The sequence below is a fragment of the Meleagris gallopavo genome, chromosome 22 (assembly GCF_000146605.3).
Source record: "Meleagris gallopavo isolate NT-WF06-2002-E0010 breed Aviagen turkey brand Nicholas breeding stock chromosome 22, Turkey_5.1, whole genome shotgun sequence".
In the NCBI taxonomy this organism is placed as follows: Eukaryota; Metazoa; Chordata; class Aves; order Galliformes; family Phasianidae; genus Meleagris; species Meleagris gallopavo.
Genome location: NC_015032.2, coordinates 3,145,027 through 3,166,095, shown reverse-complemented (window position 1 = coordinate 3,166,095; position 21,069 = coordinate 3,145,027). Strand labels below are relative to the sequence as shown.

The following is a 21,069-nucleotide window of genomic DNA, read 5'->3' as shown; positions in this document are numbered from 1 at the left end:
ACAGTCAAAACAAAGCTCAGGACCGTTCCTTCCTCTTTATTCACAAATTGTTTAGTATGAGGAGAGGGCACCTGGGGAAAGGCAGAGTTATCTTTTCCTTTTTCTTCTTTTTCAAAAAGAAATTAAAACATTCTAAGAGCAGAGAAGGGGGAAGGGATGCAAGGAAGAAAGGACTTTCTGGTTTCATATGAAAAACACTCAAGTAGCATGAACACAACAGTGAAAAAAATCAAGATTAAAAAAAAAATTTAACTGGAACCCTCTTGACTTAATATATATATATAAAAAAATCTGCTTCTGCTTTCATTCTTCTGCTCTTTCAATTACTTCTTCACTTCTGAAGGCATTTGCTCTGTTTTTCCCCATTTCTTCCATTCTTCTGGTGCTAGTGTGTCCTGGAAAGGGAAACCCAAACAATTAGCTCTCCTAGGCAACAAAGCACTTCTTTACACAGTACAAGTGCCCCCAGACCCCTTTTTCTCTCTCAAAGGAAGCTTCTCTGAGAGGTGAGTGATAAAACCAGTACTGCAACATAACTGAGGAATTAATACAAGTAGTATGGAAACGTTTAGGTAAAAATGAAGGTCAATTTCTGGTGCAAAAGGAACAAATGAGCCTTGAAAAAACACAAAACTGGACAAAAAAAGCAGGGCTGATTGCAAAGTAGCCTGCAGCCGCTGTACCACTCCTCCACTTTCAACAGGACCATTATATCCAATTGCAACCAGCTGGTAAACACAAAGGAAAGATCTCCAACAATGTGGGCACAGTGAGCCCAGCTTTTTAGCGTCCTTCTCCCTTTCAAGCAGACAGCTACAGGCGTAGCTGGGTGCACAGTCCAACCCCAGATGCTGGTAGCAATACAGTCTTAACTGACATATCTGGGGCATCAGAAACCCAGCAGTGAGAAGTGCTTGTGACTGCACATGGCAGCAATTATGGTTTGTGGATAAGTTATTTCCAAGATCTTCCAGGATTACTCATAGCCCACAGGGAATAAAGGAGTTAAAATACCCAGCTGAGAAGCAGAAAATTTGCAAGCTGTGGAGAACACACTTCCTAAGTATTTGGCAACGGGCCACTAAAGCTGAAAATCACTGGCTCTAAGCTGTGGTAAAAAGAGAAGCATCCAGCAACCAGAACACAGTGACAAGTGACATGCACCTCCAGTAACCTGTCAGAAACTGTTTGCTGCTATTATACCTCTAAACACTCCAGGGAGAGCAGAGGTGGTGCCAGGCTGTTTTTCCTATGGGATACAACGCTAATAGTCTATAGGTAATTTTCCTGAAGCCATCCTCCATGCTATCTGATGTGCAAAAAGGAGCTTATAGCACAGCGCACACGGTTTCTGAGATGCAGCCACCCACACTGTTTTGCTTTGCACCACAAAACAGAGCTCTGTTCAATGTGCTGTGTGTATGCCTGGAGTGCTGGCTAGGAACATGAGAGAGTGGGTGCTGACGAGGTGCACCAGTACCAGCACATTCTGTAGTAATTCTGGCCCCTGGACTTGTCTGTCCCACATGCTCTCTCCCTTCCCCTTTATAAAATAATGTGTTAATAAGAAATGAAGCCACACACACAAAATGGGCAACATGCAGAGTGGCAGTAGATCTGCCCCCCATCACACTATGGATGTAAGAAAGCAGGACCTTACCTGGTCAGATTCAAAGGAAATGAAGGGCTTTACACTAGCACGTGCTAATGGAGATCCTATTGGATGCTTGTATTCATTCGTGGGGAGCTGGCTGCTGCTGCTGCTGCTGCTGCCACTGACTGAGCCATCATGACCAGTTCAGTCTAATTGAAGGGTGAATCCTGGATTGTGTCCTCAGCTGAATGAGACTGTGCTGACCTGGCTTCTGTTGCACACAGAGTGCTTGCCAGCCGAGCAAGGACCTAATTTAACTCCACCAGCAGTCAGAGTGCCTAGCAGCTGAACAGCCAGGATACTGCAGGTGGGGTAGGAGTACCCACAGCAGGGTGGGAAAGGCTCAGATACGAGCTGCCTTCATTATGTTCTCCTCTAGCCAACACTGCTAATTATTTACAGGAACAGTATTGCTTGAACTATGTTATTTCTACACCCACCATATTAACATGCACATATCACCACAAGACGAGATTATTAAGGAATCACATGAAGACCACCGAGTCTTCAAGGACATACACTGCTAGTATGCAAACCCAGGTGTAGCCAAGGACACCCAAGGACTGATTTAAAGCCAAATGAACAACGCCGAAAGGAGGCAGCTTCAGCTCAGGTACCTTTTTGTGCAAGAAATGAGGAATGAAGTGAAATGAAGCAGACAGCACGCCCAAGAAAGGCAAATTCCAAGAAGACCCTTACTTCTAGAAGAGTTGGTCACTAGCAAAACCCCTTTTTACCGCAGCGTTCTATACTTTGCCAACCTACTGCTCTGCTCTGCAGCGATCCTGCCAAAAGGAGAGAGGAAGAAAGGTTCAGAGAAGACAGGAAGAAGGAAAGCAGCTCTGCTCTGGGAACCAGAGCCAATGATAGAAATGCAAAGAGCAAAACCAGGCCTTCTGGTAACTTCTGAAAAAATATGGTTTATATACAGTTCCCTCCAACCCCTACCTGCATTTTCCATAGTGGAACAGCAGCTTTGCCTCCAAGTGCTATCGAGTTAATTATCAGTGCACTTAACATCTGAGCCAGACCTGCTGCACATTAACAAAAAGTCGTCTTTTGGAACTTTAAAGTCATGTACAAAGGGTTTAACTTTAGCCTAAGGTACAGGTTCTACTTTCAAATCTGTCATTGTGGTCACAGATTCATGTCACGTACAGTGAAAAAGCACAGAGACACCCCCTGCAGTGTTTTGAAGTAGGAACCAACCACCAGCATTTAGTGCTAACAGAAGCCCTGGTTGAGCTAAGACACTTAGAAGTAAACTTTGTATTTATCTGTATGCTAAGAAATCTGTTGTTAATAATGATTTTATTGTTATCCGTTAAATTAAAAGTGAAACATTATTAAACAAGAGAATGTGCCATACTGCAGAGGGCTGGGCATTCAAGGGAGCAAGTCTGAGACAGCTGAAAGGACAGCACGTAGAGAGCTAATTACAATTGTCCCCCCTGCTATAGCCATGCAAGTAGAGATGTTTGAAAGGCAACGTACCAACACGAAACCCCTGAAAATTCTACTCTTCTGTGTTTGTGAGGTTTTGTTGTTGTTGCTGTGCTTTTTTTGTTTATCTTTACTTTTTTTTTTTTTTTAAACTGTTCTTGTCCTCTTGTCAAGTGTAACAAAAATATGAGTTCAGGGCTATTTATGCAAATAGGTGTGCAAGGATAAAGAGTTCTAATGGCTGAAAAAGAGGAAGCAAGAAAAGCACAGGCTTGATGGCAAAGCAGGTCATGAGATCATCTTCGAATCCAAATTCTGTATTAGTGCAAAAGTGCTAAAAGTTAGATCTCACGTGGAAACTCCATGTGGCAGAAGTGCAGGAGAGCTAGGAGTCCAACTTCTGTTTAACACACTGTATTGGAAGCTTGGATCAGCAACCAGACTGCAGGCTGCCTAGTGTGGCACAGGGCACAAAGGTGAAGCATCCACACAAAGACTGTCCATACTGGGCAAGGCATTGCTGTACCATGCTTGCAGTACCCACCCAGGTGTGCACAGTACAACTCAGTGACACAGAGCTGCTATGGCACAGGTCCCAGTAGCAGCAGCCCTGTCTTTAGCAGGGTTGCACAGCCTAGGAACAAAACCGCACTGGGCTAGATCTACAACCTCTAGTTGTAGAGAAATCTTGCCCAGGGCTGGCTGGTGTTTCACACTGCTTGATGTAGATACCTGAGTGCATTTATTACAGAATCATAGAATATTTAAGTTGGAACAAACCTGCGGAGATTACTCGCTCCAACTGTGAGCTCAAAACAGAGCTAACTTTAAAGCTGAAGCAGATTGTTCAAGGTCATATCCAGCCAAGTTCTGAACATCTCCAGGGAAATAAAGGTTTTACAATCTCTTTAAATCCTCCTTTCCAGTCTCTGTCCACCTTCAATGAATTCTGCATCCTTAACGTTCGTCAGAATTTTCCATGTTGTTCCTTGTGTGTTGCACTTTGTCTGTATTACAATCCCTCAAAAAGCAGCTGCCTCTCTTTTCTAATTCTGCTTCAGCTAGAAGACAGCAGTAAGATAATCCACAACTTACTTTCCTCCTCTTAAAACGTACCTCACAAGCACAGTTGTATAGGAGCATAGATTTTCTGCATTTTTATCAGCTGGAATTATCTAATGTTATCAAAACTTGGTACATAACTAAGTGAAGCAGTTGTGTCAGGGAACATCTGGCCAGAAGTGGGTTTCCCCATGTCATGGTGTATATGCTTTCTCTCATTGCTTTTTCCATGTGTCTGACCACATCAGCAAGAAGACACACAGCCCATCTGCTCTGAAGGAGCACCTCATTGCCCTAATCTGTTCATTCTAGGGGTTAACTTGAAAACAGGCATAAGAGTCCCCCCATCCAAGACTGAAGAACTAAAAGCAATGCTCGTCACTGTATCAGTTACTGATATACACTGATGTGTTCTCCTCCCTGCAAATTTAAAAGCAGCTCCCACTAATGCATCTAAGCCTGGCTTACCGTTTTACTGCTTTCTGAGCCAGCATCCTATTGCCTGCCAGGAACGTGACACCACCCAAAATGGCCAAGTACTTCAGAGTTTGGAACATGTTGAGCTGAGTCCAGTAGACATACATAAGTCCCAACATTGCTGTGAAAAAAGAGAGTCCAGAGTTGAAACTGTACTACAAAGAAAGACCATTAGCTATTCCCAGAACGATTCTTGTACTGCCACACCTAAGCACTTGGTTTCTAACTTGTCTCTGAAGCTCCAAAGGGACAGATTTAAGGACTATGTATGTATAACTGCCAGGAGAAGAAGGCATCTGGGTTTCCATATTTTAGAAAAATGTGACACTGACAGCTTGCACCAAATCCTCCGGTGACATAATTATGGACATATTACAGACTTTGGAGGCTATTAAAAGATGGAGGATATTCTGGACTGTAACAGAGGATATTAACCTTTGCTCACTTTTAAGAGCTTATAAAGCTTTCAAGGAAACTGGCTTGGATTAAGCAGAATGTTGTCATATGGAAAGCAGTAGATCCAGCTCTCCCGACCTGCTGTGTTTCTGAGAGTCTACCAAGACAGTAAATAACTATGTGACCCAAAGTACAATAAAACTGATGACAAAACCTGGTCCAGCCTAAGAAGATTTTCACAGAAAGCACTGTAAAAGAAAAGATGTAGACAACAGTCCCACATGTTTCAATCCCTACAGAAACTCTACTTACAAAGGCTAAACATGCAATAACAAAAGTGTGACCTCTGGAAATCAGAAGTTCTATTAAGTACTGATGAACAGTTGTGAGAGGAGCCCAGATAATGACCGTTGTTATAAGCTGATGGCCAAGACAGATTTATCATCATATTAACAATCATGAAAAGCAGGAAGGCAGATGAAAACAAGAGAACAAACGTTATGCTATTATGTCATTATAGTTAATAGGCTGCAAGCCCATTTACCAACATGGCTCACATCTGTAACTCCCAGGTGAGAAGGTCAAACATAGCAGAAAGCCTCTGACACTTACCAGCATGTCCCATGTGGAAAACAATAGTGCTGGGAGCAAAGCTGAAGTTGGAGATGTTGGCACCAATCTTTATCCACTGAAATGAAAAGAAAGAAAACCTGAATAAACAGTCCTTGTAAACACAAGCTTTTATTTTAAACATAAAGGAAACAGTCTTGAAAGATACTTAAGTTCTTCAATGAATATAGAGTATTCTCTACAGAAGCACATTGTTTTCTGGTACAGAGGACAGTAATTTTGTCAAAGACAGTACTGTTGAGCTCCTTCAGCGGAAACTTCTCCTACTGCTTAAGTCTGCAAAGGCAGTTCCTCACTTATCTTTCTTAAAGCAACGAGAGGGCATTATTCCAAATCTATGTTTTCCAGAAAAAATAAATAATGTCATTTATTTCCAGCTGAAATAATTTCAATTAACAACAACAACCAAAAAAATGCAAAAAAAGGAAACATTCAAGTTTTGGACAGAGCAAAAGACCACCTACAGGTGCAAGATCTTTCTTCATAAGAACAACTTCAGTTTTTAGCAAATGGAAGAGAAAGGCATGAAAGATGGAGAAAGATGGTAGCAGTGAAATTCCTCACTGAAGTGGTTTGTCATCAGCACGTGTTCTGCTAACTGCAGAGAGCAGTGGACATGACTATTTGAATGCCAACTTTCACTGAGAATAGCTAAAGGGAAATCACTGCAAAGCAAGTAAGGTATCAGGTTTACCCTCCAAATACAGTGTAATTTAACTTGACTAGATGAGATTTGAGATACACATCAAGTACAAAACACTGAATTGATGCAGTTGAAATAGAGCTAGATGTTTCAACTATCAATAGACAAATACCAATTAAGCCTACAAATGGGAATCAGGCTGATGGGATTAAGTAACACAGATTTTGTGATGGTTATGTTAAGTGCAAGACAGAATCACTGCTTCTCTCCTGTAGAAGCCTGATGTTAGTTATAACTTATCTGCCCACCATTATTCAACATGACTAGAAGAACCACACTGGAGAAACCCCACTTCTAAGTGGCAGCAGTATTTTTCTCTTTTGACTATGAACTTGAAAAAACAGTTATAGACAAAACAAACCAACATTCTGCACAGACACTTGCTAGCTATTACTGCAGCAGTGCTGTGCTGATTATAACTAGCCAGGAGTTATAAAGTTCAGATGGTCAACTTTCAAAGTGACTTTAGACTGAATGGGAAAATTTGTCCTTGTTCTGTGGCTCAGTTCACTCACCAGAATGAGCAGCAAGAGCAGTGGTGAGAGAATCAGGGCTGTGAATGTGTTAGATACCACAGTGGGAGGCCTCTTCTCAGGTTCCCTGAAGAGGTGCTGCAAACAAACAAACTCAGCTGGTTAAAAGGTATTCAACAGAGCACCCTCTCAGCTCCAAGGAGGACTGGCTGCAGCCCTGCTGCTGTCTGGTAGGTGTTGTTCTGGATGATAAGCATTCCTCTGCTGGCAAAGCACAACTCTTTAAAGTAGCATCTATTGCAGTCTTACTCAGTTAACTTTTCCTCACACTCACAGAAGCAGTGGTTAACTCGTCATCAGCACAAGTGTTCAGAATGATGCAGAAAGCTTTCTGTGGCACCTACTATCTGCTCTACCTCTCTTGTTTGAGTCTTCTCATTGACAACAGTTGGTCTCTCCTGGTAGGACACATAGCTTATTCATAAAGCAGAGGACTGCAAAGCATTTCTTTCCATTAAGTAGTAAATCTTTTTTCTTTAATTACATTACTTACACAATTAATGCTTCTGTGGGAGATTACTAATCAAAACAAAGTTATAATGGGAACAAAGACTAGATAAACTAAAGTAGGATTAGCCCCCTCCCTCCAGTCTCTGCACATGGCTTTTGGTTTTGACTGTACCTTAATTTCAGGCTTGGGAACAAAGAGGTTCTTGGACTGGACTGTGGATGGCACATCTTCTTCTGGGAATTTAATCACAACATCAGCCTAAAATGAAATCACATAACTTCAGGAACTTTAATTTTTTTTTTTTTTAAGTTTTCTAAAACCTACTACATTACTGCTGCCAGTTTGCCAATCATGGCAACCATACACTGAGTGATTTTGTCTTAAACGAATCTACAAAAAAGCCTCCAGAGTTGAAAAAGAAACTTTTTCTGAACAGAAGTAGTAACATTGCTAGAAGCTGGACTTATTTCCAGCACAGCAAGCACAGAAAGCCTAAGCATTGAAGTGTTTGCTGTGAACTTATAATCAGTCACAAACACTCTCAAGTTTCTAATGTATGCTGTGAAGAAATAAACATTTATTTAAAACCCACTCTGAAGCTCAGTTGGAGTTTGAAAACTTAAACAGCAAACCTCAGAGTCCAAAAGTGGCCAAAAAGTTTTTGTTTCACTACAACAACAAAAACATCCGAGTTTTTTTTTTTTAAATTCCAAATCTGTACAAAATCCTCCTGCTAGGCTGTCAGTCATCTCAGAACCACATCACCACACTTCCAGCTACGTACCACATTCCACAGGATTGGATTTTCCAGAGTGGCATCTCCAATTATCAAGTACAGAGTATAGGTACCAGAGGCGGAGTCAAATTCAGTCTTCCTTTCAGAGGTATCCAGTTCAAACTTGTATACATTCTTGCTATCTGGTTCTGCAACAAAAACTACCTCCTGGCCAGTCTTCTGGTTGTGAAGTCGGACAAAAGTCTGAAAGGAAGGATTAGAACATTGCTGGAATATCTCACTGTGTGAAACGAGAGATTGGGGAACGAACTGAGAGGCCTGCTGTCTCTACTCCTAACAATCAGTAAAGCACAATACCTCTTCAAATAATTCTATTAACACAGGATCAACACTGACCAGAGGCCTACCTGAGGTACAGGGCAGTATAATGAATGCTACCGGAGAGAGTAAGTACAACAACACACAGGAGGAATGCGTGCATATCTGCTTTTCTTTTAAAAAATTATATATTAAAAAATAAACTCTACAATCGTGGACTTTCTCAGCAAACAATCTGTATTCCAAAGGACAGAAATGTACTTTTACAGTGCAAACTGCCGACACTTATTTTGCAGACAAAACAAATGGGCTGAATCCACCTCCCTCCTACCAAGACAAGTAATTTTTCCACAGTCCATGTCAAAAACATAAGGCTTTTTGAAACCTATTGAATCTTTCCAAGAGCAACTGTCATCTCAGATACTACAAAATGGAACACTGTGCTGACACAGTAATGACAAGAATTTGTTCCAACCTGGTGAGGAATGAGATCAGCTCCACTGTTCACATCTATCAGCTGGAAGGATAGAGCAAAATTCTGGTGGCTGTCAGCGGTGAAGGAGCCCTTGGCTTTGGCTGGGTAAGCTACCCTAAAAAAACAAACAGAATTGAGGTGATCATCCAAAAGAAGGCCTGGTGTTCTGTGAAACCAAGGCGTGCAAAGCTGCACTAACAGCACTGTAGTCTACCAGGCACCAGTGATCTATTTTAATGAAAAGTCAGATCAACTAGTATGCCTTTCTGTTCTGACATAATTGAAGAATAATAAAAAAAGGAACAAAATTCCTCCATATTATTCCTGTGAGCTCCATATCTTGCATATTTTCATGTAAAAAACATTAGTTCACTGAAGAGTTCAAAGAAACACAAGAACAAAATTTTGCTAATCCTACACCCCACGTTTCATTTAAACAAAGCTGTGCTACAAGATGTGATGGCAGTGTCACAGAAGAGCACACAGATTTCAGCACAGGAAGGCTGTATCAATGCAGAGAGGACCTCAGCGAAGCTATGCAAATGAAGTAAATTCCATCCATTATGTTTTAACTGATGGCAGTCAAAAAAGCAGCTAAAAGTTCAAGTAAACCTAGCCACAACATAACCAAACCCCCCACGTACATTGTACGTGTTGTGTTAGAGCTTCTCTAACAAAGCTCAATCATAACAGAAACATTAAAGCAAATATTTTAACTTGGTTTTGCTACAGAGAGACGACACCGGAGGAACAGAAGATTAAGCTTGTCTGGTTTCTCTTAGTACTTATTTTAACATTAAGGAAATCTTGTATAAAAATAATCACTATTCTCCCCCCCAAATTGGGGCTTAACAGTTTAAGAAGAATAGCAAATAGCACTGGTATAGTTTTGTTGGCATTCCAAAACAAGATTTCCCTGATTTAGCTTAAGCAGGTAAAGCTCAGAAGACCTGCAGTCTAGAGCCAGAATTGCCCCTTAAAGAGTCACACAACGAAGTGTTTTACCTGGTTGTTTTTGGTGCAATGCTCTGATCTTTATCCACGGTAGAAAGATCTACATTAGTAATCCCAACTTCTGTGGACACTTTTACTTTCAGCTGCAACAAAACACAACAGAAAGTTACTGGGACCACTCCTACTAATTATGGTCGAGTTCACGTTCACTTCAGAAGCTCTAGTTCTTCTGTCCCCTTCCCCACAAAGAATCCTTCACTAAGCCAAGACAGAACCTAACCAGAAAGGCAGATCTACAGCAAATTCCCTTTTGGCAAAGCTCCTACATCAGTCACTAACCCCAGCCCACTCCCTTCCCCTCCACAAGCTGCCACCTCTGAAGACAGCTGATTCTCAGTCATACAGGAGTTGGCTCCCCCTGGAGCACTGTTTTTAATGAAACAATCCAAATATCCACATCCAACTAGTTTTCCTCTTAAACGAGCAGAAGCTAGCAATTAAATCTGGCATCACATGCAACATGAAGTTGTACATGCACGTGTACATGCATGCATTGTGTCCTGGACAGCAACCTGAGATGAGGGAAGTCTCCAGACAGCAACCAGCTATGCCTGTGTTGGCTCCTAAAGCCTAAAAGGTTTCTGTTGGTTTTATTTTATTACCAGCAGGCAACAGCCAAAGCATTCCTGCAGATCTGCAGTTTTTTTTTTTCAATACTGTGCCTCTGAAGGCTTGCTATTTATCATTTAGTGCACGGCAGCCAATAAGGCTCTGCCGTTTATCACAACTCTTCTGTGCTAAGTGCTCTACAAACCCAGGCAGAGCAATGATTTCCTGCCCCTCCCGCCCCAAAACCACAGACAGTGAGCTGCAGTGGGTTTGGCCAACTCCATACCTCCTCTCAAACACAAGCAGTTCCTACAGTGTGTACTTTTAATTAGCACATTTGTTCTCACAACTTACAAATGCTCCTCAGGAGAATTAGTTTCATTGCCAAGATATTTTCCAACATATACTACAATTTGTTGCTGCTGGTTTGCTCGTGTGAAACAGCCCCCACCAAACTATTCAGGTCTGACTTCAAACACAACAATTTTGACCGTTCCTTTACAATGAAAGGTGTAATTTAATAAAGAAGTTGGCACTGAAAATGGATCCATTAACATACAGACTACTCAGACTAAGTGTAACAAAACCATATTTCATTCCAAGGTGGGAGCAAAGAAAGATGGACTAATGAAATAACCATTAAAAAAATAAAGTTACATGAAGGCAACTCAGAGCTGCTGCACACAGCCCCTCTGACTGAACAGAACACAAACATCTCTCAAATATTTTAATGTCAGGAAATGCAGGCTCTGCCTGGAGTAATAACCCACTGGTTTAGCTCATTACTGTCAAAAACGACGGGTGCATTAAGGACAATTAATGCTAATAACAGCAAGGAAAAAAAAGCAGTTCCCCCAGCAGTCCTCCCCCATAACAATGTGTCTTATTAGAAGCGGCTCACACAAAGCCACCCCAGCGTTAATGCATTCCTACTGGTACCTCTGCGTGCCAGCAGCGAGCTTAAGCAGGGCCAATCAATCCCCTTTTGACACCCCTAAGTGCCATTACTACTACAATGACAACGTCAATTTGACACATGGTAAAGGTCAGCAGTTGTAAGTAAGTGTCTTCCTCTACTCCATGCCGATGATGTTGCAAGACTTTAAAAGCTAATCTTTTCCTTAAGTAGGCAACTAAAAGCAACAATTAACCCTAGGAATGGACATGGCAGCTGTAGACACTACAATGAGTATATGAACAGCCAGAGGTCGCATGCTTCTCACCATCATCCAACTTGAGAAGGAAAGTAAAACCAAACGTTTAATACAAGACTCCTCTTTAGAGAGATGCTCACTCATACCCAGTTAGGAGATGCCAAAAGACCAGCAAGGCTCTTTTTCTAAAGCTCTAGAGCTCACACAGGCAGATGGCACCAAATGCTTAACTTCCAGACATCGGCAAGCTCTAGACAATCACTCAGCCGCCAGCCAAGCCTTGTGATTTACAAGTTCTGATCTGAATGCTCTGAAGAACATTGTTAGTAACTGTTTTTGCATAGCTACTTTAAAATATGGGCTGCTACAAGAACACTTCCACTACCAGCCTCTGTCCACACGCTGTCAAATCAGCAAATATCTAAGTGATAAGTCAGTCCTGAAGTGTACAGAAATCTCTTTTGATCATACACTAATCTGGTTACTGGTCATAATCCTGAGCCAAAATCCAATCCATGTGCCAGAAAAATACATGCTAAAAATGCCATGCAACATTCTTAGCAGACAAATAAAAAGCTGTTTCACTGAATAGCACAAAAATGAAATGCCACCCAAACACACACCCACCTCAACTTTGTTAGCAATAAATCGGTTATCTCCATCAACACTGATAGAGAAATCATAATATCCACTTGCAGGTTTGACATTCATGAAGTTCAGCTCAAAGACCTCCCTACAATTAAGAAAAAAGCAAAGTGTTAAGAACCTTCTAGGACATGAACAGAGTGGCCTACAAGTAACATGTCTTGCTACCCAGATGTCTCTAAATCTATTAAACAGACAAACAGAAATGCTGTACAGAACTAAAACTAATTAGTGTGGGGTGAAAAATGTGTTCAAAGTTCCCTCAAAGCGAGGAGCATGTTGCAACTTTGCAATCAAAAGACCTATCCAACTGAAATTCAGCTCACAATAGTGCTCAGTCATCCACTGTCAACAAAATGTAACAACAGCATTTGGAGTTTTCCATCATACAAGCATATACCTGGTAGAAAAGCATAAAAGAGAAGCAAATACAATCCTGTTTAAATAACATTTATTTTCCCTCAACTCCAGAATAAGATTACGTTCTTACCCTGACAGAGCAAATGCTGTCTGCTGGAGGACAGTGGCTTTGGTAGATGCAGACTTGGCATAGTCTAGCTTTACAGAAGCTTCAGTGAGTGGCTTGGACATAACATTGGTCACGTGAAGCTAAAAGAGCAAAACAAGAAATTCTGTGAAATCCACCATCTCACAAGGACTGCAGCTGCACAGACTGCCCCTTTCTGTATTATGTACCCAGGCTTCTCTCCTGCCCAGAGTCCCAGACTGACTCAGTCCCTTGTAACACAGTGGAGAAAGCTGATGTTTGTAAAAAAGCTGACTTCTAAAGGTTTCTGTGTGCTTTTTCAAGGTAGCATCTGCTAAGTCTTGGGTAAGCAGAGGTTTCTAACAATCTTCACAGAAGTACAAAAACACCAAACTGACAGCAGGCTGGGTCCTGGAGCCTACAGTTAAAGGGATCACCTTACACATTACACAGTTTGCCCACATCTACAAGACGAAAGACTGAGTCAAGAGATGAGTTAAGGTCTTCATATAAGGACTTACCCTAAGTACAGGCTGATGGTGAGACACAGCTGCAGGACCATCAGGGACAATGACCACAGGCAGATGGTACCGGTTGTGGGATAGAGAACCCGCGGCACAAGCAATGCTGAAGGCTTCTGAGAGTGTCTCAAAATTTTTCTTGCTAAAAATGGCATTCATCAGCTGGATAATTTGATCCTGAAAAAAGAAAAACCACACATTAGCACCAGCAGCTTACCGCAGCTGGCTCAGTAAAATGCTATTATCAAAAACACCATTCATGTAAACTGTTTAATTTCTCCTGTTTGATTTTAAAATAGCTCAAGTTATGAGGTAGCCCAAAATTAGCTATCCTTTGAATGTCACATTTTTGGCTGGAAGGTTCTAACCACAATCATTTTAATTGTACTAAAATGCACAAAACCAGAATTTAGATCTACCTCTTCAGATTACATGTTTGAGAATGGAAGATGCTGTCAGCTCAACTATTCAGACTTCATGCAGCTGGATGCAGGGCTCCAAGAGCAGTTCAATTGCCTCCATATGGCTGAGAAGGGCTAAGCTACATGTTCTGGTTACCAGTAAAACTGAGACAACCTTGGAGTGGTGATGCAAACATCCTAATGGCTCTAGAAGGAGCCAGTCCAGGCCCACACAGCTTATCCCCTTGGGCACAGTAGCATCTTTAAGCTAAGAGGCTGTGCTTTAAAGCAGTACCCCTGAGAGCACAGATCTCACTAGGAACACTCTGACTTTGTAGCGTTAATGCACCTGCACTGCTCTCTGCAGACTACATGTATTACACAGATTCTTCCATTACTTCCTGCTAGTATGGAAAATGAGGGTTTGGTTACCTGTACTTTGATCCAAACAGAGGATTGTGGGCTAATTTCTAACCAGAAATGAGAAGGATGAAAGAATCCCAAATAAAACAGTAGTTACATTTAATGACTAACAGACAATGAACACTTTTTAAATAAAATCCACTACATCTCAAATGTTCAGCCATGCTTGTACGTTAGTGCTCACGAACACAGCACATGATTACAGAAAGCATTCAGACAGATGCTACAGAACCTGCATAATGCAAACGGTTTTTCATTTATGTGAAGTGAATGGCATGGCTCCATACATTAACCAACAACTGACACACACATTTAAATTGAGAAAAAAATAGTTCCCTTTTTTTCACATACAAAATCTGTTAAAAGCCACAAAATTTGCTTTAAAAATCATGGGGCACTTCCACCATTCATAGGAGATAAAGCTTTGAAGTCCTAACAACAATGCTTCTGATAGCCCGATTCTGAATCAATACTAAGCAATTTTCCTTAATTGGTCTTTTTACTCTTTTCTTACACTGTTTGGATGCTGACTGTTAGAATTGTGTGTAGCAGAATCACCACCTTGATGACATTACAAAAATTACTTTGCAGTTAGTCTGCTGGCAGCAGCATGGAATAGAGCCAGCAGTTAACTCAGACGCCTTACACTGGCATCTGTCTCAATCCTGACACTTTGGCTTGTACTTTTGGGAGCTGCCATTCTCAATCAAAAGGTTTACTTGTTAAACAAACAAACAAACAAAATACCAGGTAGAGAACTTGAAATAACAATTTCTAGCTTGATCAATCTCCAAAGGAATTTCCAAACAATCTTCAATTTCAGTACAGACGCAAGTTTTTGGATTCCTGAAGAAGTACAGTACTAATGTTGCCTCCCTTTTGGACACCACTAATTAGGGTGTCTGTATTTCATCACAAGCAAATAACATTTGTGAAATGCTCTGAAATGTTGCAAGTACTAGGAAAGTGCCAAATACCTGAACAAACTCTGAAACAAGAGTTTTTTTTTCCCCCAACAGCTTCTCTCAACAAAGGAAAACTAGACCTCACTTGCAATTTCCTTCTGTACATTTGGGAAAAAAAAACCCACAAATTCAGCCTATGATCTTGAAGATGGAATTTCCTTCTATGTTCTGTTATTCAACATTCACACTGATTGCCCTTTTTGCAAAGTGTGCTCATTACTTTTTCCAGTAGAAGTCCTACCCAGTTATGCCACACACCTGCGGTGCACAACAATGACCAGGTAGATCCTTCTTGTGAGCTACAGTGTGCAAGGGAGGGAAAGGCAGAATACAGACCTCCTTCATCGCTGGTTCTGTTCCCACGTGGTCTGACAGCTTATAGGCAGCAGCAACAAACAGTGCAGTAGTCTCAATTCCTTCTTCAAACTGCAGATAAACTCCACCCAAGTCATCCAGACGAGCAACAAGATCCTGACAGAAAGAGCCATTTCTACTTCAACTGCATTCCAGTAGATCCATAGAATTTAACTGTACTGTTCAGTGCCAAATCAAGAATATTGGTTGTGGATTCATTGGAGTACTTTATACATAATTTAGAAACAGGAAGAAAAAATACCTTCAGCCTTAACTGAATTTAATTGTATTTTAGTCAATGGACTTTGTGTCACGCTGTGACACAGCTGAAGTTCAGGGGAAATAACTGCTTGAAATTAAGAGCCAAGCCAACTCACATGATACAGAAAAGGAATTAGCCAGATTGGCTTTTCACTGTGTGTTTCATATTACCACATCTTTTAGTATTACAGTCATCTAGCACAAATTCCAGAGTAATTGGAGACCAGTGCCTCCCTACCTCTATCTCTTCAACAATGCCACTTAAATCTGCCTGCTGAGACAAGTAAGATGCTGTCTCCAAAGCCTGGATGGTTCTGAAACAATAAAAAACAAACAACTGTATGATTTTTGTTCCTTAGAAGTCATACATCATTCAAATCAAAGCAACTACAGCCTCCATTCCAAATGATGTGTAAAGTAGCCGTTAATGAGTTCAGTTGACCCCATGCAATGAACACGATGAGATTTACTGGAAATTTAGAGTTCATTAGAGAATGCCACATTAGCTGTATCAGCTTTGCAATAAACTCATAGATTCAAAGGCAGAGAAGAAACCAGACTTTGATCTCTGCATTGCATAGTCCTCCAAACATGCTCCTGAGGCTTCAGAAGCCGCACCGTTACAAGTTTCCCTTTCTTCCCCAGCTTTTGAGAAGAGCTCTATTCTCTCCTCTCATAGTAAAAGTTACTTCAACAATCCTGTGGTAGTAATTGCAAAGACTCCTTCTGCTTACTGGCACATTTTCTTCCACCTCACTGTACATGCATCCCAGCCTACAAAGAAAAAGGTCTAAGGAAGAGCATCCAGCATACCTCAACTCTAAATAATCAAGAACTAAGCCTGGGTTTTGTTTTGAATCTTTTTAAAAGAAAGGTATGCATCATCCTCACTGACCATTATACTTGAACTAAACTGAGTAGACTAGGTCATCTGAAACATCACAGAGAACAGTCCAAAACACACTTCCTATATTTTCCCAGAGAGTTGATAATGAACTGGACAAATATCCCAAGTGAAAATACAGTGTGGTCTACTACAACCAGATTACCAAACCAAACATTAAAATACCCTGTACTGCAAAATCCAATTGACCAGAAGATACACACAAAACAGTGAAACATTTCTGTCTGAAAGACTTACGCCAGCACATTTTCTTCTTTACTGAGGCGAGCCGTAAGAGCACTAAGTGCTTCCTGAGATGCTAAAGGAAGGCCAAAGCTACTCAGGGCCCCAACAGCATGGAAGATCTGGCTGATTGAAGAATCCTCACTGACAGCTGCAAGCAGCAGCTCCCTGGTCTCATTTGAAATGGTAACCTGAGGGAGAGTACAGGGAATACATTGATTCACACTTGAGAACAAGTCTTTTCTATCTTTCCAGCTGACTTCCTCCTGGGACAGTACAGGTGAACTACTATAAGCTGTGGGGAAAAAGACATTTATCACTCATTATCTTTCAGTTTAATTAAGTACCTAAGCACTGCTGTCAACTCTCAATTAGTCAGGATAATCCACGCTTCAGATTTATCCTGGTAACGTCCTACTACCTGCTTTTCATCTTACATCACATAATTGTGCAGCGCCCACTGATACTGATGAAAAGTGAGGCACATGTAAAGCAACTGCAATGTAGTAAGTGTGGTCTGTATGTGTACTGTTGCAGAGTTTCAATACTGGGCTTTCATTCCAACACCTTACAATCTTTCCAAAGACCATATGAGTGATTCTGCTTTTGTGAATCCTATTCAAATGCACTGGCTCTTTTTTTTTTCCATAGCTACTGATGTTTCATTGAGAGAGACCTGACACTCCAAGCTTCTCTATTACCACTCTTATCTACAAGCTGGCTGTGCTGCATGCAGGATCAGCTCTGCATTCATGTGCACATCTTGCTGAGTATGTGAGGTGTATCTGGGAGCATTCATAGCCATCCATGTTCTAACAATCAGTTCTGTGAAGAACTATTTTTTGTGTAGAAGTGTGACTGTAACTAATTCACTGTGTATTGGTTGAAAGAGCCAGTACCATCATGCAGAAGGTCAGAAAAGAGCTGAATTAGGTGGGTAAAAAGGAAGTAGAAAACAAAAGGATACCAAGTGTGAAACACAGACAAGGGAATATTAAAGGCATTTACACATTGTTTCAGTTACCTGGTGGGTATTAGCCAGGCACAGAAAACCTGTTAGATCTCCATGTCATTCAGGGCAGAGAAATGATGACACGTCTGAAGATGCAGCAAGTAGCGTAATTTTAAGCAGATTTTACATGTACCAGATTTAACAAAAAATGACTTTTTACAGCTGGGCCTGGTCTTGTCATTTACTGATGGGCATGATGTTCAAAGTAGAAGGTTAAAAAACAACAACTATGAAGGCTGCTCCAAAAGTAATGCCTCCTGTTTAATGATGTTGGCCCATGACATCAGAGCCAGACAGTGATGGTGTGCGTGGCAGTGGGAGCTGTACCTTCCAGCCAACATTCTCTTACATTTCTGTGTGACTGATGGCAGCAGAGGGGCAGTCTGACAGAACAGCATCTGACAAGGGAGTGTGTATGAACAAAGAAGTGGAACTGAATTCCTCCATTCAGAAGAAATGGCACCCACTGACATTCATCAACACTTGCTGAACATTTATGGAGATCGAACAGTGGGTGTGAGCACAGTGAGGCAATGGGTGGTGCATTTCAGCAATGGCAACAGTAACAGTGGGGCATCTCTGCTGGCTGCAGGTTTTGATGAGTGTAGTGTGCAGGTTCTCATTCATTGCTGGTGAAAATGGATAACGAATGGTGTCACTGTGTTCACAAAATCTTGTTTTGTAGCTGAGAATTTGCTCTATTAAACAGTGTTATTATTCTCTTTATATCTGCTATAGTTCCCATGGAAATAAATACGAAGCATTACTTTCTGAGAGATGCAACTTCTTCTACCCTGTTAAAATATCAGAAAGTGTCTGAGGAGACAATATTGGATCAAGTACTCAGGGGTGCAGTGAAAAAATACTTGCTTCATATCTCTGAACTTTACCATGTCTGGGACACTTTGTAAATTACTTAAGACATAACAGAGTACAACCCACTAAGAGAAAGTCAAATAGAAATTATGCTTACAAAATGGATGAATAAAGATATTAAGGTAACTGTTTACTTGGTAACACCTGTCTTCAGAAGTTAGGGCTCCAAACTCACCTCGCAACCAGACAGGACCCGGATAGACTGTGCAGCATAGAAAAGGGAATCAACACTGCTGGAGTCCACGTGGGATTTGATGAAATTGCATGCAGCCTGCAAAGGAAGAGATTTGAAATTATGCATCAGTCCTAAGCCACCAAGAAGAATTTTCAATTATACTCTGAAAGACAAGTTCACATACACTGATGTGTATTATTGTATCAAAAAAAAAATAAACAACAAAAGAATTTCAGTATTTGTGATGCAGCAGAACACTGCTCCTGTTTAAAGAGAGGTGAATTTCAAATTAACTCTGCTGCAGTCAGACAAAATTTGAGTAGAACACCTATCAAAATAAAAGATCCATACACCTTTACTAAATAAAAGCTTTGAGGATAGAGAACTGATGAGCAGTTATTCTGTGGGAAAAATTCCTTCCAGCTGTATATCACACATGAACTTATGGATGCAGAATAAAGAATTTCAAAGCATACAGAAAAACCATATAAACAGTTACAGTATGAAGGTAAGCAATGAGACTGCTCGTGGATATGTAGCAAGCACCTTACTGACTGACTACATGGATCATTAACATCCTATTTTAATCAGAAAATATCCAAGAAAAGAGCAAGCCTTAACAACTGGGACAGGATCTTAATGCTCCAGATACACAAGAATATTATGTTGCAGTCTTATGCTTATTTTTACTACTTTTACCTCTTTAACAGTCTCATGCTGAGAAGAAGTACACTGCCCAGAAAAGTCATTCTCAACACAAACTTTAAGGAACAAAAGAAATGACTGGTTACCTGCAAATGCAAAGGCTATGTTACCTTTGTCAAAAGTAGGAACCAGTAAAAAACCCAGCCACACAGACAAAAGGTAAAGTAGCAATTCCAAGACAAGCCCACAGATAACCAAACATACCATGGTATGTAGCGTGGTGAAACAAAGCACCTTCAGAAACCTCAGTTAGGAGTTTGTGGTACAAATACACAACATCCCAAGAGAAAAAAAAAATAATATCTGAATGGTTTTACAACTCTAACTTAGTTGAAATTATGAGGAACTAACTTATGTTCACAGCTAGGTGTTAGTGAGAGAAATGGGATTATTTACTCTACTCAGGAGAGACCTCATAACTCTTTACAATTCCTTGAAAGGAGACTGTGGTGAGGTAAGGGCTGGCCTCCACTCCCAGCTAACAGAGATAGGACAAGAGCTGATGGCCTCAAGTTGTGCTGGAGGTTCAGGTTGGAAATTAGGAAACATTTCTTCTCTGAAAGAGTGGTGATGCAGTGGCACAGCAGCCCAGGGGGGTGGGGGAGTCACTGACCCTGGAGGTGTTCAGGAACCATGGAGATGTGGCACTGAGCGACACAGCTTAATGGACAATATTGATGCTAGATGGGTGGTTGGGTTAGATGATATTACAGGTCTTTTCCAATCTTAATGATCCAATACACCTCAGCCAGAACACGGGAACAAACTAGAGCATTCAAAAGGGATAAGCTTAAAACTGTGAGATTATCAAAGTTGGTAAGCATCACACTGATGCCACAAGCCTTTTTTTTTTTTGGCTTGCACATAGAAAAATGTATTTCGTAAAGAAGAACAGCAAAATCGAGTGGCTTCGCTGAGTTTGGCACTGGATCTGAAATGAAGCAATGAACACTGTATCTCACAGGACAGCAGTGTGAGTGTGTACAGGCAGAAACTGCTGCCACAGAAAGGTGTATTTACAGTGCGGGTGAACGAACCCCGAGGCTGCCATTTTGAACCAGCAAACTGCAACACTGTGGGCCCAGATAGTGATGGAACAACTTTGTTCAGACCGCAGACACGCAAGGCGTTGCTCTGACACCGAACAACACCCGGCTGCGTTGTTTTCTCTGCAGCACGGCCCACTGGAGAAACGGAATCACCCCCACGGCTCCGCCCAGCCCCACGGCACACCGCACACCCACCTTCTCGTCCGCCACGCTCAGCCCCAGCCTGTGGAGACCCACGATGGAGTGATAGGCGGCCTGCAGGTCGGCGAACGGCCGCTCCAGAGCCGCCCGCAGTCGGGCCAGGTCCTGCGCGGTGAGGTGGTGGCTGGGAGCGAGGGCCTGAGCGCCGACGAGGAGGAGCAGCAGGGCCGCCAACAGGCACAGCCGCCGGCCTGCGAAGAGAGAACCGACAGAACATCTCGTCAGCACCGCGTTACCCCGCAGCGCGACCCGACCCCGCGCGGCCCTCGCCTC

General features: G+C 41.7%; 1 protein-coding gene across 1 annotated transcript in view; it reads right to left on the bottom strand.

The window, feature by feature from the left end:
• Positions 1–16: 16 nt before the first annotated feature.
• The window catches only part of RPN2 (ribophorin II), a 21,664-nt gene continuing 611 nt past the window's right edge, over positions 17–21,069 (bottom strand). Inside the window, exons 2-18 of the mRNA XM_010722343.1 lie at positions 20,791–21,066; positions 18,842–18,937; positions 16,794–16,969; positions 15,891–15,966; positions 15,374–15,508; positions 13,249–13,425; positions 12,731–12,849; positions 12,223–12,328; positions 9,884–9,975; positions 8,879–8,993; positions 8,134–8,328; positions 7,521–7,607; positions 6,881–6,976; positions 5,645–5,720; positions 4,628–4,757; positions 2,354–2,439; positions 17–395 (exon numbers count right to left, since the gene is read on the bottom strand). Coding sequence (XP_010720645.1) covers positions 2,388–2,439; positions 4,628–4,757; positions 5,645–5,720; positions 6,881–6,976; positions 7,521–7,607; positions 8,134–8,328; positions 8,879–8,993; positions 9,884–9,975; positions 12,223–12,328; positions 12,731–12,849; positions 13,249–13,425; positions 15,374–15,508; positions 15,891–15,966; positions 16,794–16,969; positions 18,842–18,937; positions 20,791–21,066 — 2,004 coding nt within the window. The 3' untranslated portion in view covers positions 17–395; positions 2,354–2,387. The remainder of the gene's footprint in view (positions 396–2,353; positions 2,440–4,627; positions 4,758–5,644; positions 5,721–6,880; positions 6,977–7,520; positions 7,608–8,133; positions 8,329–8,878; positions 8,994–9,883; positions 9,976–12,222; positions 12,329–12,730; positions 12,850–13,248; positions 13,426–15,373; positions 15,509–15,890; positions 15,967–16,793; positions 16,970–18,841; positions 18,938–20,790; positions 21,067–21,069) is intronic.